Source organism: Herpailurus yagouaroundi, unplaced genomic scaffold (genome assembly GCF_014898765.1).
Source record: "Herpailurus yagouaroundi ecotype Mexico unplaced genomic scaffold, PumYag 139, whole genome shotgun sequence".
NCBI classification, from domain to species: Eukaryota; Metazoa; Chordata; class Mammalia; order Carnivora; family Felidae; genus Herpailurus; species Herpailurus yagouaroundi.
This window is the reverse complement of record NW_024412394.1, coordinates 9,660,978-9,682,578: the sequence shown is the minus strand read 5'-3', so window position 1 is coordinate 9,682,578 and position 21,601 is coordinate 9,660,978. Positions and strand designations below refer to the sequence as shown.

Below are 21,601 nucleotides of genomic sequence, written 5' to 3'. Positions count from 1 at the left end.
GTACTTTCTGCTGAGTCACAAAGCCTCCCTATACCCCAAGGCCCCCACCTGGAGCTTATGCCCTGGCCTGAGACACACCTGGAACTGCACTGGGCAGCCTGGTCAATCTGGAGGATCCCAGACCTATCACCGTCCCACTTCCCATATACATAGTCCCTCCTGCCTTCCCCCTGCCCCTCTTTTCAGGAGCTTCCCCTTGGGGGACTGAGTGGGCAGAGAGAGCGGTTTGCCAAGGTCCCACCATAGGTAGCTGCAATGCCTAAGACTCAGGATTTGTCTGACTTTCCCCACTCAGTTCCCATTCATGGCCCCTGCAGCAAAAGCACAGCAGAGGCCAGCAATATCAGCTTTATTCTCATCTGCTTCTCCAAACTCAGTGTTGGCAGAGCTGGGAGGTTGTCAAATTTGTTTTCCCCAGGGCTCCAGATTTCTAAGCAAATAGGCTTCTAAAAGGCCCAACCTAAAAAAAAAATTTGAAAACCACTAATTTAATGTAGCCCTCATTTTGAACAGCTAAGGAAACGGTGATGGGGGGTGGGGCGGGGGCATTGCTGGGGCCACACAGTGACTCAGCAGCAGAACTGGAAAGAGGACCAGGATCCCTGCCTCTGCCCAGGCCTTTGACCTGCTGCTGCACTGAGGATGTTCTGTGTGCACTAGGCTGGGCTCCCCGAGAAAGCTCTGGGAGAAGAACTAACCCACTGACATGATGTGTGGTAAGGGTGGTGCTAATAACGTGGCAGCATGAGAGGAGGACAGTGATCTAATGGCCATGACAGGAGGTGATAACAGTAAGATAACCTAAGCATTCTGCAGAGTACAAAGATGCCTGTCACAGCCCCTGCCCTCAGGGAGCACACAGTCTAGCAAGAGAGTTAGAACAAGCTGAACAAGGCTTCCTGCCTCCAGTCTCACCCCTCTCACCCCTCTCACCTCTGCACACCTGCCACAGTGGACATTTAGAAACACAAAGCTGACAGGGCAGCATCCCAGGGCAAAGCTCCCACTGCTGGAGGGTGAAAGTCCAGCTTCTCCATTTGACCCATGTGATTCCTCCCCTCCCCCCTCCAGGATTGCCCCTCTCCCTTAGCCCCATGCTGGCCCTTCCCTACCATGCCCCCTTTCCTCCAGTTCCCCCAATACACCAGCCTGTTGGCACCTCACACCTCCTTGCAGTCCCCTGGGCAGCACTGGCCTTGCTTTTATTCACTTGGTGGATGCCCAAGCTGCCCTGGAGACCAGCTTACGAGTGACACAGCCCTGCCCCTCTTGCTCTCACCTACATGTGACTTCTACCCTGTTGGTTCCTCCCTCATAATCATATTATTTATATAAAAATATAAAATATCGAGGCACCTGGCTGGCTCAGTCGGTGGAGCATGCAACTCTTGATCTCAGGATGGTGAGGGCACGGAGCCTACTTTAAAAACAAACAAACAAACAAACAAACAAACATACATACATACAAACAAATAACCACAACCATTTGCAGCTCCAAGAGCTAAGTTTTGCAGGCATCTCACCCCCGTGGTTCATAGGAAATACTCTGAAGTTTTCATAGCCAAAGGAAACAGCCAATGAGGCCAAGTCTGGGCATGGCTGCGGTGCCTTTTTTTTTTTTTTTTTTTTTTCCTCCACCATGGGAATTTCTCTCCTGCCTTAATATGAGAAAGAGCGGATAGTCGGATAGTGGTTACCTTCCCCTCTTTGCATTGACTCCTAGGAAACTCAGATCTAAATATGTAGCCACTTTCTACAGAGAATGATTTGGTATTAATTGTACTCCTGTCTTCATTTTATTTCCTGCTTCCACCCTGTATGGCAACTCTCCTCTCTCATGTCATCAAGGAGTGGTGGTGACAGTGACCATGATGTGTGGAGGCAGATGATGGAAATAGACAGGCAAGGTTTGAAATGCCAAGGGTCTAACCAGAGGGCAGATCAGCTCTAACCCACTAGTTAAGAGCTGGTTTTGATTAAATTTTTAACCATTCTCATCCCTCTCCAACCTGGGAATCCAAACTTGAGCTCAGAGGCCAAGATGGAGGAAACATTCATTTATACCAAACTAGAGGAGAAGGAGACTTGTGCACTGGAAAAATAGCAACTCCTTTGTTGAAATTATTGCTAGAATTGTTAGAGGATTTGGGGAAGAATAAGTTCCCATTTGGGATTGCTTGCAATACAGATTTCTTACACTTTAAGACTTATTACTCTTTTCCCCTCTCTACATTGAGTGACCTTAGATGACCTTCCCTTCTTAGTAGGGGTTTCCCTTAAAGCATTATTAAACACCATTAAACTGCAACCCATGTAATTATTTCCTACATTGACGATGGTGGTAATAACGGTGGAATTCCAACTGATGGAATCCCAATTTAGTGATAAGTATGGTAATGGGATGGGAATACTGATGGTAAAATGGTGGTGATGGGGATGGTTGGAGTAGGGGTGAGGGGTATGGGGCTAGGATAATAGTAATACTGATGTGGTTATGAAGGCAGTGGTGGTTACAAGGGTTATATTGTAGATGATACTGATGGTGGTGGTGGTGGTATTAATGGTGGAGGAGGTGATGGTGGGCGTGGCTATGGTGATGGTATTGTGGTGGTGAAAGTGGTGGTGGTGGTCATGATGAAGACGTACAGGATCCCTGAGAGCAAGAATCTTATCTCTCTTGTTAATCATTCTGTCATCAGAGGCTGGTAATGTTGATGGTAATGGTGGTGACGGAGCCTAGTTTGGGAGAAGGGTATCTGTGATTTGAATAATGATGGGGCTGGTAATAGAGTTAGAGGTGGGTAATGGAGATAGAGGTATTAATTGTGGTAAATTTGATGGTGGTGGTAATGGGTAATGTTATGCCACTTTGGGTTTAATGGTACATGGGATGAGAAGGAATGCAGAAAATGCCACCTGGAGTGATGAACATGAACTTGTCTCATGTGTCCCTTTTAATCTATAGCCACATTCCTATGACCATGTAGCCTCCCCTCCCCATCACCTCATCACCATGAACAATGACATCTTCTGAGGACTCAGAAGGTTATCCTGACTGTCCTTCTGTCTTGGCTTGGCCTTGACTCCTGAGTAGCCAGTGGGAAAGTCTCAGCAGGCCCCAGTGTCTGATGATCAGAGGCATGGCACCACCCACCCTACTCCTACCCTGTCTCTTTTCTCCAGGTATACCCAAGGGACCTCTCTCTACTAACAAATGTACCTCCAATGTCCTTGATCTTATGGCCCCTCTCTAGCCCCTGACTGAACAGCCTCCATGAAGCCACTTATTTCTCTGTGCCCATGTCCTCAGAGCTCTCATAGCTCCTCACCCATGGAGCATCATGTAGGCTGTGGCAGTCATGTTGGACCTCAGGAGGTGAGTGTGCCCAGCAGATCTCAGGCTTGGAGAATGGGGAAAGCAGGGATTCTCTACAACCCTATAAAGCTGTCCTCCTTGGCACGGTCCCACCACCTTTCACTCCTCTCTCTATCCCTCAGTTCACACCTATAACCACCACACTGAATGACATGTAGTTCTCACTCCTCCACAACTGGCCCATGCTACTCCCTCTGCCAGGAATGTCCTTTCCTCGTCATCTGGCCAACTTCAGTTTGTCCTTCAAAATTCAGTCTAAGAATCATATCCATCTGAGGCCCTTCCTTGAAGGGCCCAGTCTGGGCTAGGAGTCTCTGCCTGAGTGCATATAGCACATGTCAAGTGAAAGTTAATTTACAACCACCTTCTTGAGAGCCCTCTATGCTTTGCCTCAATTCTCAGACAATGTCCCATGTCTGGCATAGCTTCTGGTACATGTGGAGCTCAGCAATGGCCTGAAGAATTAGTTGAATGAATGAATGAATGAATGATTGAAAGAATGTTAAATAATGAATGAGTAATCATGGCATTCCCTCCTTCCTTCTCAGTAATAGGAAGAGAAATAAAAAATTGGGCAAGATACCATTTTTCATCTATTTGATTATTCTGGGAATTTTTCCTAGCACTAGACTTGCAGAGATAAGCAAAGATTGGAGCCAGTATGTTAACTTTGATACTACTTGAAAGAGTGAAAAGTTAGAGAGAATCTAATGAAAAATCAACAAGGAGTAGGTTAAATAGATTATGGATCATTCATGCCATGGACTACTATGTAGCCATTAAAAAGAACATCCTCATATATTACTGGTAGGAATGTAAAATGGTGCAATGTTTGGCAATTCCTCAAAATGTTAAAGATAGAATTGCCAGGGGCACCTGGGTGGCTCAGTTGGTTAAGCATCTGACTCTTCGTTTTGGATCAGGTCATGATCTCATGGTTCATAAAGTCCAGCCCTGTGTCAGGCTCTGCACTGACAGCATGGAGCCTGCTTGGGATTCTCTCTCTCTCTCTCTCTCTCTCTCTCTCTCTGACCCTCCCCTGCTTGTACTCTCTCTCACACACAATAAATAAACATTTTAAAAAATTGATTTAAAAAACAACATAGAATTACCAGATGACCCAGCAATTCTACTTCTAGGCATACACCCAAGAGAAATGAAGACATATGTCCACACAAACACTTGTAAACAAATACTAATAGCAGCATTATTCACAGCAGCCAAAAGGTAGAAACAACCCAAAGCCCATCAAATGATAAATGGATACACAAAATATGGTCTATTCACAGAATGGAATATCATTCAGCCATGAAATGGATGGACCTCGAAAACAATGCTAAGTGAAAGAAGGAAGTCACAAAGAGCCACATATTGTATGAAATGTATTTCATGTATTATAGGAAATGTTCAAAATAGGCAAATCTATACAGAAAAAGAAAGTAGATTAGTGGTTGCCTAAGAGCTGGAGGTGTTGGGGAGATTTGGGAGTGACTGTTAATGGATAAGGAGTTTCTTTTTGGGGTGATCAAAATGTTCTAAAATTGATTGTGGTGATGGTTGCACGACTCTGTGAATACACTAAAAACTGTATTTTAAGATATCGCTGGGCATAAAAATCATTTCAGAATAGCAAGTATAATATGCTCTTCTATTTATGAGGGGGGAGAGAGAGGGAGAGGGAGGGAGAGAGTTATAAACATAAGGAAAAAGCCATTGGGACACCTGGGTGGCTCAGTGGTTAGAGCATGTGACTCTCGATCTTGGGATTGTGAATTTGAGCCCCACGTTGGGTGTAGAGATTAAAAAAAAAATTTTTTTTTTAATGATCCACTGGGTGCCTGGGTGGTTCAGTGGGTCGAGTGTCCAACTTCCGGCTTTGGTTCAGGTCGTGATCTTGCGGTTCTTGAGTTTGACCTCTCATCGGGCTCACTGTTGTCAGCACCAAAGCTGTCAGCACAGAGCTCACTTGGGATGATCTGTCCCGCTCTCTCTCTCTGCCTCTCTCTCTCTCTCTCTCTCTCACACACACACACACACACACACACACACACACACACACAAACATTTTAAAAAATCCATTTATAGGAGTTACCTCTAGATGATCAGATTCATGGACAGGGGGCTTTCCTGTTTTATTCTATATGCTGATAACATTCACTTTTATACTACAAATATGACCTGCTTTTGACATTTTTATTTAAAAAAAATTTTTTTTAACGTTTATTTATTTTCAAGGCAGAGAGAGACAGAGCATGAACGGGGGAGAGTCAGAGAGAGAGAGGGAGACACAGAATCTGAAACAGGCTCCAGGCTCTGAGCTGTCAGCACAGAGCCCGACACGGGGCTCGAACTCACAGACCGCACGATCACGACCTGAGCCGAAGTCGGACGCTCAACCGACTGAGCCACCCAGGCGCCCCTGCTTTTGACATTTATTTTTTTTTTTTAACGTTTATTTATTTTGGGGACAGAGAGAGACAGAGCATGAACGGGCAAGGGGCAGAGAGAGAGGGAGACACAGAATCGGAAACAGGCTCCAAGCTCCAAGCCATCAGCCCAGAGCCTGACGCGGGGCTCGAACTCACGGACCGCGAGATCGTGACCTGGCTGAAGTCGGACGCTTAACCGACTGCGCCACCCAGGCGCCCCGCTTTTGACATTTTTAAACAAGAAGGAAGGTGAAAGCATGTGGGGGCCCCACTGAAGTCTGGTAAATTAGGACCTAGAGCCCCCTGGCATGCATGTCAGAGGAAAGGGGATCCCAGGAGGCAAGGGTGGGGAATAGGAAATGGTTACACAGGTTTTGGAATGTCAGAGCTGCATCTGAGTCATAAAGTAGAACTTCAGAACCTGTCTCTTTTACCACTGATCCCAGGCACAGCCAGAAGCCTGTCCTGAGACAGAAATTGTTTATGTATTGCCTAGGGGAAAATTTTACACCTGGTGAACATAGGGTCCAAACTACAAAAGGTACCGCAAGTACACTGCAGTGAAGCCTCCCTTTCTCCACAGCCTTCCTCCCTGAAGCAACCAGAGATCCCTCACTCATCTATAAATAGCTGTACCTCATACACATGGTTCTTTTACCTATTCTTAGTCTTGGAGACCAGTCCTTAAGCGTATACAAAGTGTCTACACCTCCTTCACTGTAGAGCCTCCCAGTACACTGTGATAGGGTCCCCATCATATGGCTGGCCATGCTGTACTGATCAGCCCCAACTAGTGGACATTTAGATTGCTTCTGAACTTTTGTTTTTACAAGTCCACAGTCTCTTATCCAAACCATTGGGATGAGAATTCTTTTGGAATTCACATTTAAAAAATTATGTATATGTATATATATATGTGTGTGTGTGTGTGTGTATACACACATAATACTTAGTGCGTATTCCATATATTATGAAATACCCTAATAGGATCCAACACCTTGATATTTCCATTGCAAACATGTATGATAAGTGGAATTAATGAAGATTATAAATGGTCTTGTCAAGTTTTGATACCACATGAGTTTGTGTGAATCTAGTGAAAAAACTCCCATTGCCAGAATGTTTTGAGTGTGAGATAGCAGATGAGGTTTGGGGAGCTCCATGGAAAATGCTGCAGTGAGTAACTTTGGACACATGGAATTTCACAAGTTTACGAATCCATAATATGATTCTGTCAGTGGCAATGCTAGGTCATAGGCTGCATTCATTTATAATTTTCATAGATTTTTCTAGAATAATGACCATTGTTTCTCCTTGCCTGTGAGCTTTTTAGCTATATGGTTTTCCAAACTCACTTGTGTCTGTTAACTTTGGGGCAATGCAAATACTTCCTCCCTTCCTCCCTGCACAAAGCTAGACTCTGAGCCTCCTTGGAGAGACAACCAGGGGAGCTGAGAGAGCAGAGGCTTTGCTATCAGAGACAGAGAGTAGCCCTCTTCCACCTGTGTGACCCTTTATCTGTTCCTGTCCTGAGCGTCTGTTTCCATCTCCATAGAGACAATCTAATCTGCCTCCATGGCAGTCCATTCCCACTTGCCCACCAACTTGCACTCTTCTCCCCTGCCCATTCCCAGCCACAGTGCCTAGGCTTTTCCCTCTTCCCCAAAGGAAGAAGAGTCCAGGCCAACAGAACGAAAGGTCCACAGGCTTTTTAATGGTGTGATGGCTACTTCCCTTCCAAGACCCGATCTAATCATGACAGCGGCTTCCAGGGTGTTGGGGTGGGGGTGGACAGGTGCAGGGTGGGCAGAGGCCATGCAGTGACTGGGAAGAGGTGGGGGAGGGTGTTACATTCTGTTTGGCATGTAAACATTCTTCAGTGGCTTCCCTGGGGGAGGGGGAGGGCACCTCCCTGCCCCCCACTCCATGCCCACCAGGGCTGATCCCCGGAGCTGAGAAGACTGAGCCAGGCCCCCGTGAGGAGCCCGGAAGGGGGGTGCCCACATGAATGGGACATGGCCCTTCTCCTGCACCCGCTTCGTGCACAGTGTGGCTTGGGAGGGGAGGCATGTTCTGGGGTGAGCAGACCTGTGTCTGAGCCAATGACACAGGTTTGTCATCATGGGGAAGTGCTCGAGGGGTGAGGTGGTGGTAGTGGTGGTGGTGGTGTGGCACTCTTATAGAGAAAGGGCTCAGGCCCAGGAGGGCTTGGTGGAGGGGATGGATGCTCAAGGGGGAAGAGGCTGCAGCTGGGGGTGGGGACACTGGGAGGTGTGGTGTCCTCTGCCCTGGATCCTTCCTGGGGAGAAGAGCAGAGTCAGTTCCCTAGTCCCCTCCCACACTCACCCCTACCCCTCCTCCCCCACCTTGGTGACATTCCATGACACAGAGGCCTGAGGTCAGTTGGGAGCCCTAGGGAGGTCTGGAATCCCGAGAGCAGACAGGGTTTTGCGTCTCTGCCCAGCTCCAGTGCTGGGTGAAGCTAGGGGTCAGATGGGCCTGGGGCTCTCTCAGGCCACCCCCTTTTCTTCCCAACACCAAACCAGGGTGTTGTTGGTCCTGGGGCAGAGGTGAAGCTGGGGGCCCTACATTCACGGTTCGGTTGGTGGCAAGGAGCAGGCCCAGGACCTGGGCACCGGGGGTCATGCCCTGGTCCCCACCTGGCACGAGCTGATTGTCATTCGGAGAAGCTCTAGGTGGCAGGGAGTGGCCCCTCTTCCACCCCCTCTGTTGGACCCAGAGGGCAGTAGAGGCCTTGGGAGGGTCTTGGGTTGACAAAGAGGGCTCTGTCCGGAGAGGTTTCCTGAGTGTTCTGGGAGCTTCTGCGTCAGCATGGGATGGACCTCAAAGGCCGTCCACCCTGGAGTCCTCCCCTGGGCTGGTTTGCAGAGAAGCCACCACCTTGGTGTGGAAACAGCTGCCCAAGCCTGCTGACTCTCCAAGAGGGGCTTCAGCTGGCACCACCAGGCTGCTTCCAGGGCCAACTTCCTCATGGGCATCCTTCTAAGCGATGGTGGCTGGATGCTGCCAGACCACTGGGGCTTGCTGGGGCCTTTCTTCCTCTTCCCCTGGTTGCCTAGCCTTGTTCTCTGTGACTCAGAGAACAGAGGGGCCAGGCCAGGGGACAGAGGCTGAGGGTGCTGAGGATGGAGAAGGCCTGCAGGGGACCTGTCCCAGATAGACAGGGTCGGCTGTCCCTTCTGCAGCCCGTGTGCTGCTTGGCCAAGATGTAGGCAGTTGAGGCTCATGATGAGGTGGGATGAGCTATGCAGGAGCCAGACCCAGGAGGAAGCCCCATATCCATTCATGGAGCAGCACAGCCCTCACCCTCTGCAGGGACAGCTCAGCTGCATGGGTTGGGGTTAAGACAAGAGGAGACAGGCTGAAGGGTTAGCTGGGGGAGGAGGGGACTTAGGCTGGACCCATCACACAAGCATACCATCTGGACTTAGAAGGGCCTTTCTGTCTTGAGTCCAGGGGCCAGCTGTCAGGCCAGATGATGGTCCAATCCAGCCCACTCTCCACCCCAGGAGGACAGACAGGGTGACCCGGCCAGAACTGAGTCCATGAATCTCTAAAGGGCCAGTGCAGAGAAGATGAAAAACAGCCATTCTCCACCTCCACTGAACTCAGGAGAGAGGGAAGTTGGCTGAAACTGCAGCAGGCAGGATTGAGGTTAGATGGCAAGGAGTTCCTGATGGTGAGGGGTCCTGAGCACTAGATCAGGAGGCCAAGGGAGAGGGTGAAACCTTTTTTAAAGCCCCCCTCCAACTTCCCATTGGGAAACATGTGCCCAGGAAGGCAGCCCACACACGCTCTCTGGTTCCCATTGAGGACCCACCCAAATTTATGGGGAGAAGGACTTTGCACCCTAGGGGTGCAGAAGAGCAGCCCCCCCCCCAATCACCTGCCCACTATCTTCCACAGGGGTGTCCAGAATGGAGCGGACTTTGGGGCTGGTCAGATCTGCCCCCTCACACCTGAGTAGACCAATGGCCCCTGGATCCCAGCTCCCCAACCCCAGCCTAGCAGCTGAGAAGAGAAGGCCTTTTGGACCACCACAGCTTCCAGGAGATTGTGGTATTGGTCCCTGGTGGGGAGGCTGGAACTTCCACTTCCGGAATTTGAGGCTGCCTTTCTCAAAGTGGAGGTGGGTGGGCTTGGGCTGGAAGAAGGCCGGGAGGAGGAAAAGGCGCCGCAGGAGGTGTAAGCAGAGGTCCCTGTGGGAGCACGAAGAGCAGCAGAGGCCTGGCGGGTGAGGGGGCGTCCCCATTAGTGGAGTCCTCAGTGAAAAAGTGGCTGAGCCTTCCCCGGGGCGGAGGGTGAGCCTGCCCCACCCGAAGGGCGGCAGGGGGATGGCAGGGGTCACGGGGAGGGGGCGGAGTACCGGGAGGCTGGCGCTCCCCCCCCTCCCCAACCCCGCGGCGAGGCGTCCCCCTCCGGCCGGGCCGGCGGGCGGGCGCGGCGAATGCTGGCGCGCGTCCTCGCGGGTGCAGGCGGGAAGCTGGGGCCGCGGGTGGCGCGCGTCAGGCGCGTAAGGCTGTGCTGGGAGCTGTTTCAGTGTGGCCGGCTGCGGATGGGGGGCCGGGGTGAGGGTGGGGGGCCGCGGAGAGCCTCGCGCGTCATTATCTGGCCCCGGCCCGGCCCTCCGCGACCCCCGCCCGGCCTTTGGTTGCTGCGCGCTGAGTCTGGAGTTTCCCTCTGGGTCCTTTCTTGGGGCCCCCCGGGGAGGGGGTACCATCAGGCTGGGCCCGGGCCTGCGGGGCGCCCCGGGGCGGGGGACCTGCGGGCCGGGCCTGGTGCGAGGGAGAGGAGCTCTCTTTACGGGACAGGGACTGGCTCCGGGGGGACGCGCTGGGCTGGCGTGGCGCGGCGGAGGTGGAGGGGCCTGGACTTCGCGGGGCGGGGGGCCTGGTGCCGGCTGGGGCTCGCCCTGGGCCCGGGCCACGGCCGGGGGGCTGTTTGGGGCGGAGGTCAGCAGCAACGGCCGACCCTGGGGGCTTCTGCAGCTGGAGCCTGCGGGAGGAGGGGGATGGAGGGGTGCAGAAGGCAAGAGAAAAGAAGAGGGCAAAGAAACAAAAAAGGAGAGACATTTTCAGAATCTCTGGGCACTGAGCCCTAGAGTCCTGCGTCTTCAGAGCTGGATGAGGCTGAGGAGATCATGGCACAGGTGAATAATCTGAGGCCTGGTGCTTCATCCTCCAGGGTGGGACCTCTAGAGTCCACCCTCTCCCAGGCTGCTCCCCAAGAGCTTGCTGCAGGCTTTCTTGGACGTCACTGTTTCATCTCTGAAATTCTCATGGATTTTACATTCTACTCTATAATGTACCCGTGTTTACATTGATATGAATCGTGTTTTTTCCCAACTACTCTGCCCTTTATCCTTTGGCTTCAAATGCCTCATGACATACCTGAGGCTGTGATGTGAGCTCCACTGGCCCCTATTAACCTTTCCCAAGTTTGGCCTCCTTGGCACCCCTCTAGACATGTTCACTGTAGCCCCTCCCTTGAGCCCAGTGACAGGGCTGGGACCTGAGTCAGAAGAGACACTTAATGGGGAAGGTGGTGAACAGGTGTAGCTGCATCCTCACTAGGCCCTGACCTTGGCTCTGGGGAGGCCCCTGCTGGTGGAGGCCTTCTGTGGTCACCCTCTGCCCACCCTGGGGCTGGCAGAGGTTTCTCACCTGCTGGTGATGGCTGTGTCAGATGCGGGGGCAGCTCTGTGGGGTCTGCCAGGGGACTGCTGGGCTGCAGCAGGCGTGGGCATGCGGATGCTGATGGGGCGGGGAATCCGGCTCCGGGTGGTAGCTGCCCGCCCTGCCTTCCTGGGGGCGGCAGGCTCCGAGGCAGGCGTGTCCTCCTCTGAGCCCGTGCCTGAGAGCGTCTCAGAGGCACGGCGCTGCTCCTCACTGGAGGAGGACGAGGCCCCAGAGGCCAGCCGCAGCAGCAGGCGGCCCTGCCTCTTCTCCATCACCAGCCGTGCCAGGTCCTGCTGTGGTCGGGCCCTCTTGCCCCACCGCTCTTTGGCCGACAGTGAGCCCGAGGGCTCCGAACCTGTGTCCTCCTCAGACAGCAGGACAGGGATCCGGCTCCTGGGGCGAGGGCCTAGCATGGCATGGCGGCTGGGGGAGACAGTGGCCAGTTTCTCTGGGCCTGGTTCCAGCGGGGATGCTGGAGCTGGCCCGTTAACAAGGGCTGGGCCATTGGGCAGTGAGTCTGTGGCCACCTCCAAGGGGCTATCCATCGGGGGTCCAGACAGAACACAGCTCTCCAGCCCTGACTGGGCGATGCCATTCTCCAGGGGCACGGAGGCCCCCTCCTCCACAACCCTCCCGTCAGAGGGTGCCTCCAGGCCCAGCTCACCCCCAGCACCCAGCTCCTCAGACCGGGAGGCTTGTCCACCGGAAGACATGACATTGAGGTGGGTTTTCTCTGCAATGTGCACAAAGGTCCTCTCAACTTTGGTGAAGGGTGAGGAGGTGACTGCCACTCCTCCTGCCCCTGTGGTCACTGCCCCAGCCCCTGGCCCTGTTCCCAGCCCAGGGGGCTTGGGCTCAGACTTGAGGACAGAGGACAGGGTGCCTGGCTCAGACACGTCCAGCTGGCTGCCGGTGGGCTGGGGCCGCTCTTGCTGAGGAGTGAGGGCAGCCAGAGTGCCCAGGTCAGGGTCAGGGGCCAGGTCGGCAGTGACGGGCGACTTCTTCATGTCGCCAGGGGAGACGAGCACCAGCGTTTTGGAGCCCTCCTCAGGCTCCAGGTCCCCGTCGGCCATGGAGGCCCGGCCCCTGGACTCCTTCTGGTCATCAGCCAGCAGCGTGGAAGGGGCACCCTCTTGGCTCCGGTCAGTGCTCCTCTCACTCCCATCACTGCTGGAGCCACTGCGAGGCCCCAGCACCTCCCCTAGAGCCACTGCCTCCTCCTCCTCTTCCTCCTCCTCCTCCTCCTCCTCTTCTTCCTCCTCCTCCTCTTCTTCCTCCTCCTCCTCCTCTTCTTCCTCCTCCTCCTCTTCCTCCTCCTCTTCCTCCTCTTCCTCCTCCTCCTCCTCATCCTCCTCCTCCTTCCCATTAGCTTGAGGCTGAACAGGAGCCAGTGGGACCTGGGAGGTGGTGAGCAGCATGTGGGAGAATCCCACCCTCCGGACCCTGTTGAGCAACCGAGCCCGTTCTCGGTAATCAGAGAGGTCTTTCTTGAAGTCCTGGTAGGGCAGGCTCAGAGGCACAGCTCGTGGGAGACCATTGACCTCAAACGGGGATGCCACGGAGAACACCTGCAAGAGGCACATACAGGGACTGGCTGAGGTCACCCACCCTGCCGGGCCCAAGGAGACCTGGGCTGTGCCCACAAGCTAGGAGGCCCACGTGCCCAGCCATGTGCACCAGAGTGTGTGCTCCATGAGGGTAGGCACTGGGTCTGTTTTGTTCATTGCTCTGTCCCCCAAGGCCTAGAATGGTCCCTGGCACCTAGTAAGTGCTCAGTAAATCTCTGATGAAGGATTGTGTGCATGCTCCAGTTCCCCTGAGGACCCCCGGCCCTGATCCTGGCAGTTTCTCTGTCTCCCATATTCCATCTCCCTCACTCTTCTCCCTGCCTCCAAAACCCAGGGCCAGCTCTGGTTCAGTCAGTAGAAGACAATGACAGCTGCAAGGCATCGTAGCCGCCATGTAGATCAACAGTCCCTTTGACAGATGAGGAAATCAGGTCTGGAGGGGGGCAGCAAGTGTCTGGGTCAGCCCTCACTGCTCCTTGTAGGGCACAGTTTCTCTGCAGCCAGGGAGGGAGCTGGCCACCAGGGCCATCAGAGCTGTGGAGGACAAGGGCAAAGTTCGGCAGTCTTCCACACCCCAAAATGCAGGCTGGGCCCCTGGAGCTCCAGCCCCCCTACCCTCCTGTCAGTCAAGAACTTTCCAGCCCTCTACAGGTGTGTTTTGAGTCCATACTTCCTTCGGGAATTCACAGCCAGCTTACGAAGGGCAGTTTCTTTCCAGTTGATTAAGTTTTCCCTTTTGAAGCTTTGTCCAGCTTGGCAATGTGATGGCCTGTTCTTGGTTTTCTAGGCTCTTGCCACATCTCCCCTTAGCCTCCTCCCTTCTGGACTGGAAAGACCTGACCACCTTCTCAGGACCTCAGCAGCTGCAGAGCACATGGGCACATCTGCCTGGTGGTTCCCCAGCCGGTGGCCTGTTTTGTCCCTCCCGCACTGCCCACCCATCCTTCCGACAGCTGCTACAGTAATCTTCCTGAAACTTGAATCTGATCCTCTCTCTCTGTCCACTTCAAACCTGCACAAACCTACAGGAGCCCCCACAGTCCTCAGAAAACAGTTCCAGTTCTTGGCTTGGCACATGACAATCCTGTTTCTCACTCCTTGGTCTGGCTCCTACCTTCAGTTCTAGCCTCACTTCCATCAGTGCCCTCTGATCCCCGCCTTGTGCTCCAGCCATGCTGATGCCACCAGAAGTTCCCCAAATGTATCATGGTTCTCAAACTGCTGTCTTTCCCTCTGGCAGTTCCCTCTGCCTGAGTCCCTGTCACTTCCTCTGGGCACATGACAAATACCTATTCTTCCTCCAGGACTGAGCTTAAAACAACCTTCCAAAACACCTTCCTGTCCACCCACCAAGCAGGCATCATCACCCTCCCTTCTACTTGTTTTCCCTGAGGGTTTTTCTCTTCTTCCTCCCTCCCTTCCTTCCTTCCTCCCTCCCTCCCCCCTCCTTTCTTCCTCCCTTCCTCCCTTCTTCCCTTCCTCCCTCCCCCCTCCTTCCTCCTTTCCTTCCTCCCTTCCTTCCTTCAAGAAGAAGTCCTAGAATGTCTGTTGTCCTGGCCACCATGTTAGAGCCTATGCATCTGTGCATCAGGTATTGAACAAGATAGATATGGTCCTTATTTTCACAGAGTGTGCAATCTCTCTATTAGGAAATGAAATTGGGATAATGCATACTCCACAGAGATTGTGATCATAAATGAGATCAGATAAGCAATGGGTCTGGCGTATAGCAGTTGCTCAATAAATATCAGCTCCCTCCCACCCCCACCTCCTGCCCCCTGCCCTGCTTCTCTGGTTTGGAGATCACTGCCTCCTCTGTAAGCCCAGAAATGCCTGGATGCCACACCTATGGGAGATAGGGTGGTGAGAAAAGGAGGGCCTCTCCTAGCTGAGGTTTCTGCAAATAGCCAGAGGCTGGTGGAGGGGAAGGTGGGAATCCCCAAGTCTGAGGATCTGCCCAAGGCTGTGACTTTTCCTCTCCTCAACTGCCATAATCTTTTGCATGATCAGACCATCCATGAGGATGTAATGAGGGTTGGGGGCATGCAAGATGGGGTAGCATCCGACCCCAGGCAGGACCCCTGCACACCCTGTCTGAGCCAGGCACCAGATGGCCTTAGAGCTTTTTCTCCTTCACATCCAGGCTGGAAGTCCTCAGCAATTGTTTTCTTTTTCTGCACTATTCTCATTCATTCATTCATTCATTCATTCATTCAGCAAATATTAAGCCCTAGTTCTGTGCCAGGCCTTGTGCTGGGGGCCCTTTGTCATGTTTAGTTACCAACAGTAAGGCTAAAGACTGGGCAGAGGTGAGGGGGATGCTGTGAGACCCTGGGTGAGTTGCCAACGTGGTGTAGATGCCCGTACTGAGTGCTAGGTACCTATAGACAGACGGCGCTCTGATCATGTCTCCCTACTGTCTAGCTTAGAACTCACCCACCCAGCAGAACCTCTGCCTATTTTCCCTGTCCCATCTTTGACACTTTGAGTGTCCGTGGCACAACTACCTTTCCCTCTAGCCTTTAGAAAAGACCCATCCATAGGACAGACCCTCTGTTCACAATGTCCATGTTAGATGATCACAGGTGGAACCTTCTCCTTCCATCTCAAAGCCCTCCCCTTCTGTTACATGGGAGGGAGGAGGGATGAGAACTGAAATCAGGCATCAGTGACAATGTCAGATTGAGAAACTGAGGCCTGGAGAGAGGCACTGGCAAGCCCACTTCACAAAGCACATCAACCAGCTTGGCCCAGAACCCCAAACTCTTTCCATCGCCTCACTGGCCTCCCACCCTCCCATGCAGGGAAACCTGGGACCTTCTGCCCTTTATCAGGAAGAACCTTAACCTCAGAACGGGGACAGACTTGCCCTAAGGATCACTGACAAGCCCACCCAGGGCCTGGGCATACTGGATTTTCCATTTCAGAGTCCCTCCACCTCTCCCCATCTGGCTCCATGTTGGGAAGGACAGCCTGGGCTCAAGTTCCTCCTTCCTCAGAGAGTGGGAGGTCCCCTTCACCCTCCCCCACCCTCTCCTGAATGCCTGAGCCCAGTGAATATTCATCCACTTGCCCATGCCATCCTGTGCTCATTCATTCAGCCAGAGTTCACTAGACAGCCTCTGTGTGCTTGGCCGTGTAGATTTGTGGATACCGTGGGAGGGGGACAGCAGTGACACTCTCCCATTCCAGCTCAGAGGGCAGCAAGTGTGCTGGGTGTCAGCAAGGGGAACTCAGCATCTGGGAGGACTCACACCTTCCTACTCCCTTCCTAGGTCAGCGACCCTTTATGATTCCAATTTACTTGTTGTGGCTCTCCACACTGGCTTGGCACTGGAGTCTCTCGGGGTGCTTTTTAAACCTAAAGAGCCCTGAGTCCTATTCCCTACCCCCCACCCCTAGTCTGTAGGTCAGAGACGAGGCCCAGAAATCTCTCTATTTTAAATCTCCCTGGTGGTTCTGATGGAGTTTGGCAAAAGGCTGCTACTGTAAGGGTGAATCATGGAGAAGGTGAGGCAGGCCACTGGAGCTAAGACCCTCAGAGAGAACGAAAGTCCCAGCCCTCCCCTTGCTGGGGTCTGAGCCCAGACCCCAAGGCTGTGGCCTCCCCAGCTTCAGAGCCCAGCCCTAATCCATGTTTACTCCAGTCAACAGGAAAAGTGGAGGGATGGACCAGCCTCTGATCTTTCCCTGCTGCTGAGGCTCTCCTCAGCCTTTGACACTAGTGACCCCCCACGCCGGGGACTGGATGGGTTACATACCTCCATTCCCTAGATGGAGTGCAGAGAGCAGCTCTGCCTGGACCCTGGCCAAACCCAGACATTGCACACTGCACTTCAGCCCACAGTCCCAAGGTCAAAGAAGGGGGGCTGGTGAGTGACCAAAGCTGTAGGATGGACCCGGACATCCCACCCCTCCCCCACAAGGCTGGCGCACACCTCCCATCTCTCATCCTCCCGGGGAGCCCCCATTGCCATAATTGCCCCGCATCTCTCTTCCTCCCAGGGAGCCCCCATTGCCGTAACTCCCCCACCTGGAACCAGAGATGAGAAGTGGGCAGTGTAGCACTCTGACCACCGTTGCCTTTCCCAGACCTTTCAGCTACCTATCCAAGTTTCCACTCTCAAACCACACCTGCCAAGCCATGGCCCTCCCTGCACGCCTCCACCCCAGGGCCACCCACGTGGACACACTGGCCATTCATGCTTATCTGGGGGCGGGGAGGGGTAAGAAGACCTGAGAAGGTGGCTGCCTACCCTGGGTCTAAGCAGATCCCCGCACACTTGAATCCCAGGTCTCAGTGCTCCCAACCCATCCTTGCCTGCCCCAGAGCTCACAGCATGAGGACATTCTAAATGCTTCAGGGGCAAGAAATGCAGCTCTAGCTTACCCTTCTGCCCCCACACTTGCTTCAGGCCCCAAGGAGTGAAGTGTGGCACTGTGACAGCAGACCTGCAGGAGCTGGGTGCAGGACGACGGAGGGAGAGCCTCCCCTCTTACACGCACTCTCTCTCTCTCTGCAGCAATCCTCCTTCTTCCAGTCCCACTCCTCTCATGGAGCTGGTCTTCCCTCAACCCACATTCTATCCGTCAGCCTCCCACCCCCGCCCCAGGCTCTGCACAATCCACTCTTTCACTGATCCCCCTGGACAGACCATTCTCCCCCAGGCCAGGGCCATCTCAGATCCCCCATCAGAGCAGAGGGGCAGGGGAAGGCTCCTATGGCCCCTTCACAGAGCTCGCTGGCTTCCTGGCCTCCTTCCCACTGCAGGCAGGCACAGGCGCTTGGCCTCAATATTCTGATCCACAGAGAACAGATTTAGGTGCCCACCCACCTACTTCCCATCCCTCTTCCTGTAAGTTGGCAATTTGGTTTCAGGCCCCAGAGACCAGGGTCCATCCCCAAACCACTCCTCCAGATGAAAGAAGACAGGGTGAGGGTTGCTAGAGTCCAACTAGGCCCCAAACCTCCTGCGGTCCCCCTCCCCCTCTCCATTGGTCCTTGTCTTAGGGGCGGCTGAGGTAGGGGTGGGGCTGGATCCCTTGATCTGGAATTTGCCCCCACCCAATCCCAGAATCAGCAAGATCAGCTCCTGCCCTCTGCTCAGCCAGGCACCCCCGGAGTTGGGGTCTGCATCGAGGGGTGGGTTAGGAAGGAGAAGTATCAAAGAAAGCAAGCGAGGCGCAGGTTCCTGGAAGGCGTCTTTAATCAGGTTTTGGTAGTACACAAGCTCTCCGGATTGTCTGCATTAACATACAGGGACTTAAAAAGGCACAAGATCCCTCGCACAGCGACGCGTGACGGCGGGGCGCCCCCCACCCCCGCCCTTGCGCGGCCGTGTGCGCGTGGGTGCGTGTCCGTGTCCCACCCCCGTGGCGGCGCCGCGCGTGTGCGTGTCGGTTTCAAGTGTTGGATTTGTACAGTACTCGCAGTCTAGGGGCGGGGGCTCAGTGCATGCTTTTCCACCCGGGCCCGGGGCCCCCCCGACGCCGCTATGTACACTGAGGACGCACCCCGGAGAGAAAGAGGAAGAAAAAAAAAAGCGTCCCATCTTCGTGTGTGTGTGTGTGTGTGTGTGTGTGTGTGGTCTTGAGTTTCTCGTGCATGCTTACGCGGCTAGGGTTGGGGAACAGTGCAAGCTTATAATACAGTATTATTGCAGTACAAAAGGGGGGGGATGTGATGGGAGGGGGGAGGCTTAGGAATAAACTGGCTGGAATTCGGGACCTCCGGAAGGGTCCTCTCCCCAACCCCCGTCCCATCCCTCACTCCCCTCCCCACCACGATTAGGAAGCAGCTCCCAACGCTGGGAGGGGATCCTTGGGTCCCTGGAAGGAAGAGGCTCAGCTGGGCCCGGGGCTGAACTTCCCGCATCCCACCAGTCCCACCTCTCAGGGGGCAGGGGCCAGCCCTCTCCTTGCTAAATACTGGCAAACATTAGGGCCCCGAACCCCGCCTGCTCCCCCACGGAAGCCCCTCCAAGTGTGGGTGAGGGGAGGGGTCGACAGAGCAAGTGCAAAGGAAGCAGATGTTGGTCCCTGAGTTTTATTTTCGGGGGTGGGGAGGGAGAAGAGCTGGAAGTGGGGGCATGTTTGGGGACCCCCAGGGCCCGCAGTGTGGAGTGGGGTGGGGCAGGAGACACAGACGTGGAGGCGTGGGTAAAAAGGGGGTGTTGGGTGGCTCTGAGAGACCTAGGCTCAAAGCTTGTCTCCCCCTCAACTCTGGGCTCTTTGGCATCCAATTGCAAGGCCAATTAAGGGGGGGGGGGGGGGCGGGGGGCAGTTGAGGTAACAGGAATCTGGGGTGGGGCGACGGGGGCCCTTCGAGCCGGGAGAACTGGCCAGCTCCCCCTCCCAGCCCTTCGTCTGCACCCCAGCCCTGGAAGCACTGAGGGGCGAGCCCCCGCCCCAGGGTCGGGGACCCAGTGGCCGCGAGCCAGCGGAGGGGAAAGCAAACACAAACTTGGCGCGAGGGCGGGGCGGCGGGGAGGGCTAACCCCCGAAAAGGGGTACTTTAGCAGCAGGCAGCTCGGCGGGGGGCCAGGGGTCGAAGGTCCCGAGGGCGCGCGCGGAGGCGGGGCGACGTGGAAGGCGGGGCTGGGGGGGGGTGTCGGGCGGTACCCTGGTCGCGCGCGTAGCAGCTAAAAAGACGGACCATACATTCGTGGCGCGCTGGCCGCGGGAACGGGCGTGTGGGGGCGGGTCCCGGGGGCGGGGACAGAGTGGAAGTGGCGGTTAGGGTCCCGTTACAGTAGTTATAAACCTGCGAGGGGTGCCCGGAAACGCGATCTTTGTGCTCTCCCGGCCGGGGGCTACTAGTTTGCTGTCCGGAGAGTGGATGAAATGTGCGCGCAGCAATGGAGTGTGCGTGTGTGTGCGGGCCAGTTAGTTGTGGCAAGGTGAACCCCACCCCCCGCACCCGCAAAGCCTGTGCAGGTAGAAGGGACGGTATGTTACGGGACTGACGGCGGAGCCACGTGAAAGGAGAGGTCTAGAAAGGTTCCCATAGTCCTCTGGGCTTCATTGCCTCTCCTCCCCTACTGCTTCTCAACTCTTTACATGGGGGGAAGGAGTCCACTCAGGCTCCGGGGCGCCCTGAGCTAGGAAGCCCACTGGATGGTATGGGGAGCCATTGGGGATATTTGAGGGATGTGGTCCTCAGGCTGGGAGCCTCTCCCTTAGGGAGAAGGATGCTTTAAAATTTTCAGAGGCTGACCCACAAGTCCCAGGAGGCACCTCTGTACCTAATAGGAATAATGCAAACTTTGGGGACATGCCCTCCAACTTAAGGAGAGTGATTTGCAGGGCGCCTGGGTGGCTCAGTCGGTTAAGCATCCGACTTTGGCTCAGGTCATGAACTCGAGGTTGGTGGGATAGAGCCCCATGGTGGGTTCTGTGCTGTGAGCACAGAGCCCACTTGGGATCCTCCTCTGTCCCCCTCTCTCTCTGCCCTGTCCCTGCTCACACTCTTATCTCTCTCAAAAGTAAACAAAAGAAAAAGGAGAGTGATTTGCCACACTCCTTGTTACCAAGGACTGCCTATGGCAGTGGGCAGATTCCTGCCCTTTGGGTGGAATCTTAGTGGAGTTTGGGGTAGGGTGGGTGGTGTTCAGGCTCTCCTTAGGGGTCCATTCTCAGGCATCCAATCAACCCAAAGAGAACAGAGGATACTGCATCCTCCCACAGCCAGGGGCCCCCCCACACTCCCTACGCATGGTCTTCCCTGGCCATCCAATATAGACACATTTGCCACAGTTCCTCTGCCATCCAGTGGCCCAGGCTCCCCATCACCACTACCTGGGCAGACAGCACCACCCCCCTCCTCAGAAAAAGGGATCTAGGCAGGGCAGAGGAGAGAAAAGGAGGGTCCCGGGACCCTCTACAGAGAGGACCCCTACTTTTTCCTGGGATTGGAGGGGTCTACCCAACCCCCTCGGCTGGGGAAGCAAGGGTTAATGTACACGCATGGCTCAAAGGTCCCATCATTCCCCCACATGCTGGGCACGGCTATGCCCATTTCCCCCAAAACTGGAAAATGCAGAGGGAGATTGATGGATTCAGGATGCTAGTGGTTGGGATGAATGATCAGTGGTTATTGCTGTGACCCAAGCTGCCTTGAGTGTGTGGGGGTGTTTACTCATTACTGAGAATTTACTAGAGTATTTTTCACTGACCTAGCGTCCTGTGCCATCAGAGAAAATATTGGTCCTATCAGGAGGACCCCACTTACCCCAAGCCCACTGGACCACACACACATTCAGGCACACACACCATGAGGTCACCGACATGCACACACAGCACACGCCACACATTCCCCACTGGTTGGCCGTGAGCTGCCTCCTTTTAGAAGCCCACTTGATTTTTGGGTTCCTGGAACATCATCCCCCTTGAAGTGCTGCAGCCTTGGACAGAAGAGATGGGTAGGGAGTCCTCAGGCTCACAGAGGATGCAAATTGTGTTCAGAGTCTCTGCCCTTAAGCCAGTTTTGTTTGGCTCACAGTGATTTTTCTTTAAAAAGTTTTTTTTTTT

The 21,601-nt window shown here is 54.3% G+C and overlaps 1 protein-coding gene across 3 annotated transcripts in view; it reads right to left on the bottom strand.

Annotated features, from left to right (window-relative positions):
* Nucleotides 1-6,857: 6,857 nt before the first annotated feature.
* TTBK1 (tau tubulin kinase 1) overlaps nucleotides 6,858-21,601 on the bottom strand; it is a 41,357-nt gene continuing 26,613 nt past the window's right edge. For 2 of the 3 annotated variants that reach the window (XM_040473580.1, XM_040473581.1), the window contains exons 14-15: nucleotides 11,490-13,072; nucleotides 6,858-10,821 (exon numbers count right to left, since the gene is read on the bottom strand). In XM_040473580.1, coding sequence (XP_040329514.1) covers nucleotides 10,431-10,821; nucleotides 11,490-13,072 — 1,974 coding nt within the window. In that variant the 3' untranslated portion in view covers nucleotides 6,858-10,430. The remainder of the gene's footprint in view (nucleotides 10,822-11,489; nucleotides 13,073-21,601) is intronic. The other variant, XR_005789747.1, reaches the window with a different exon arrangement.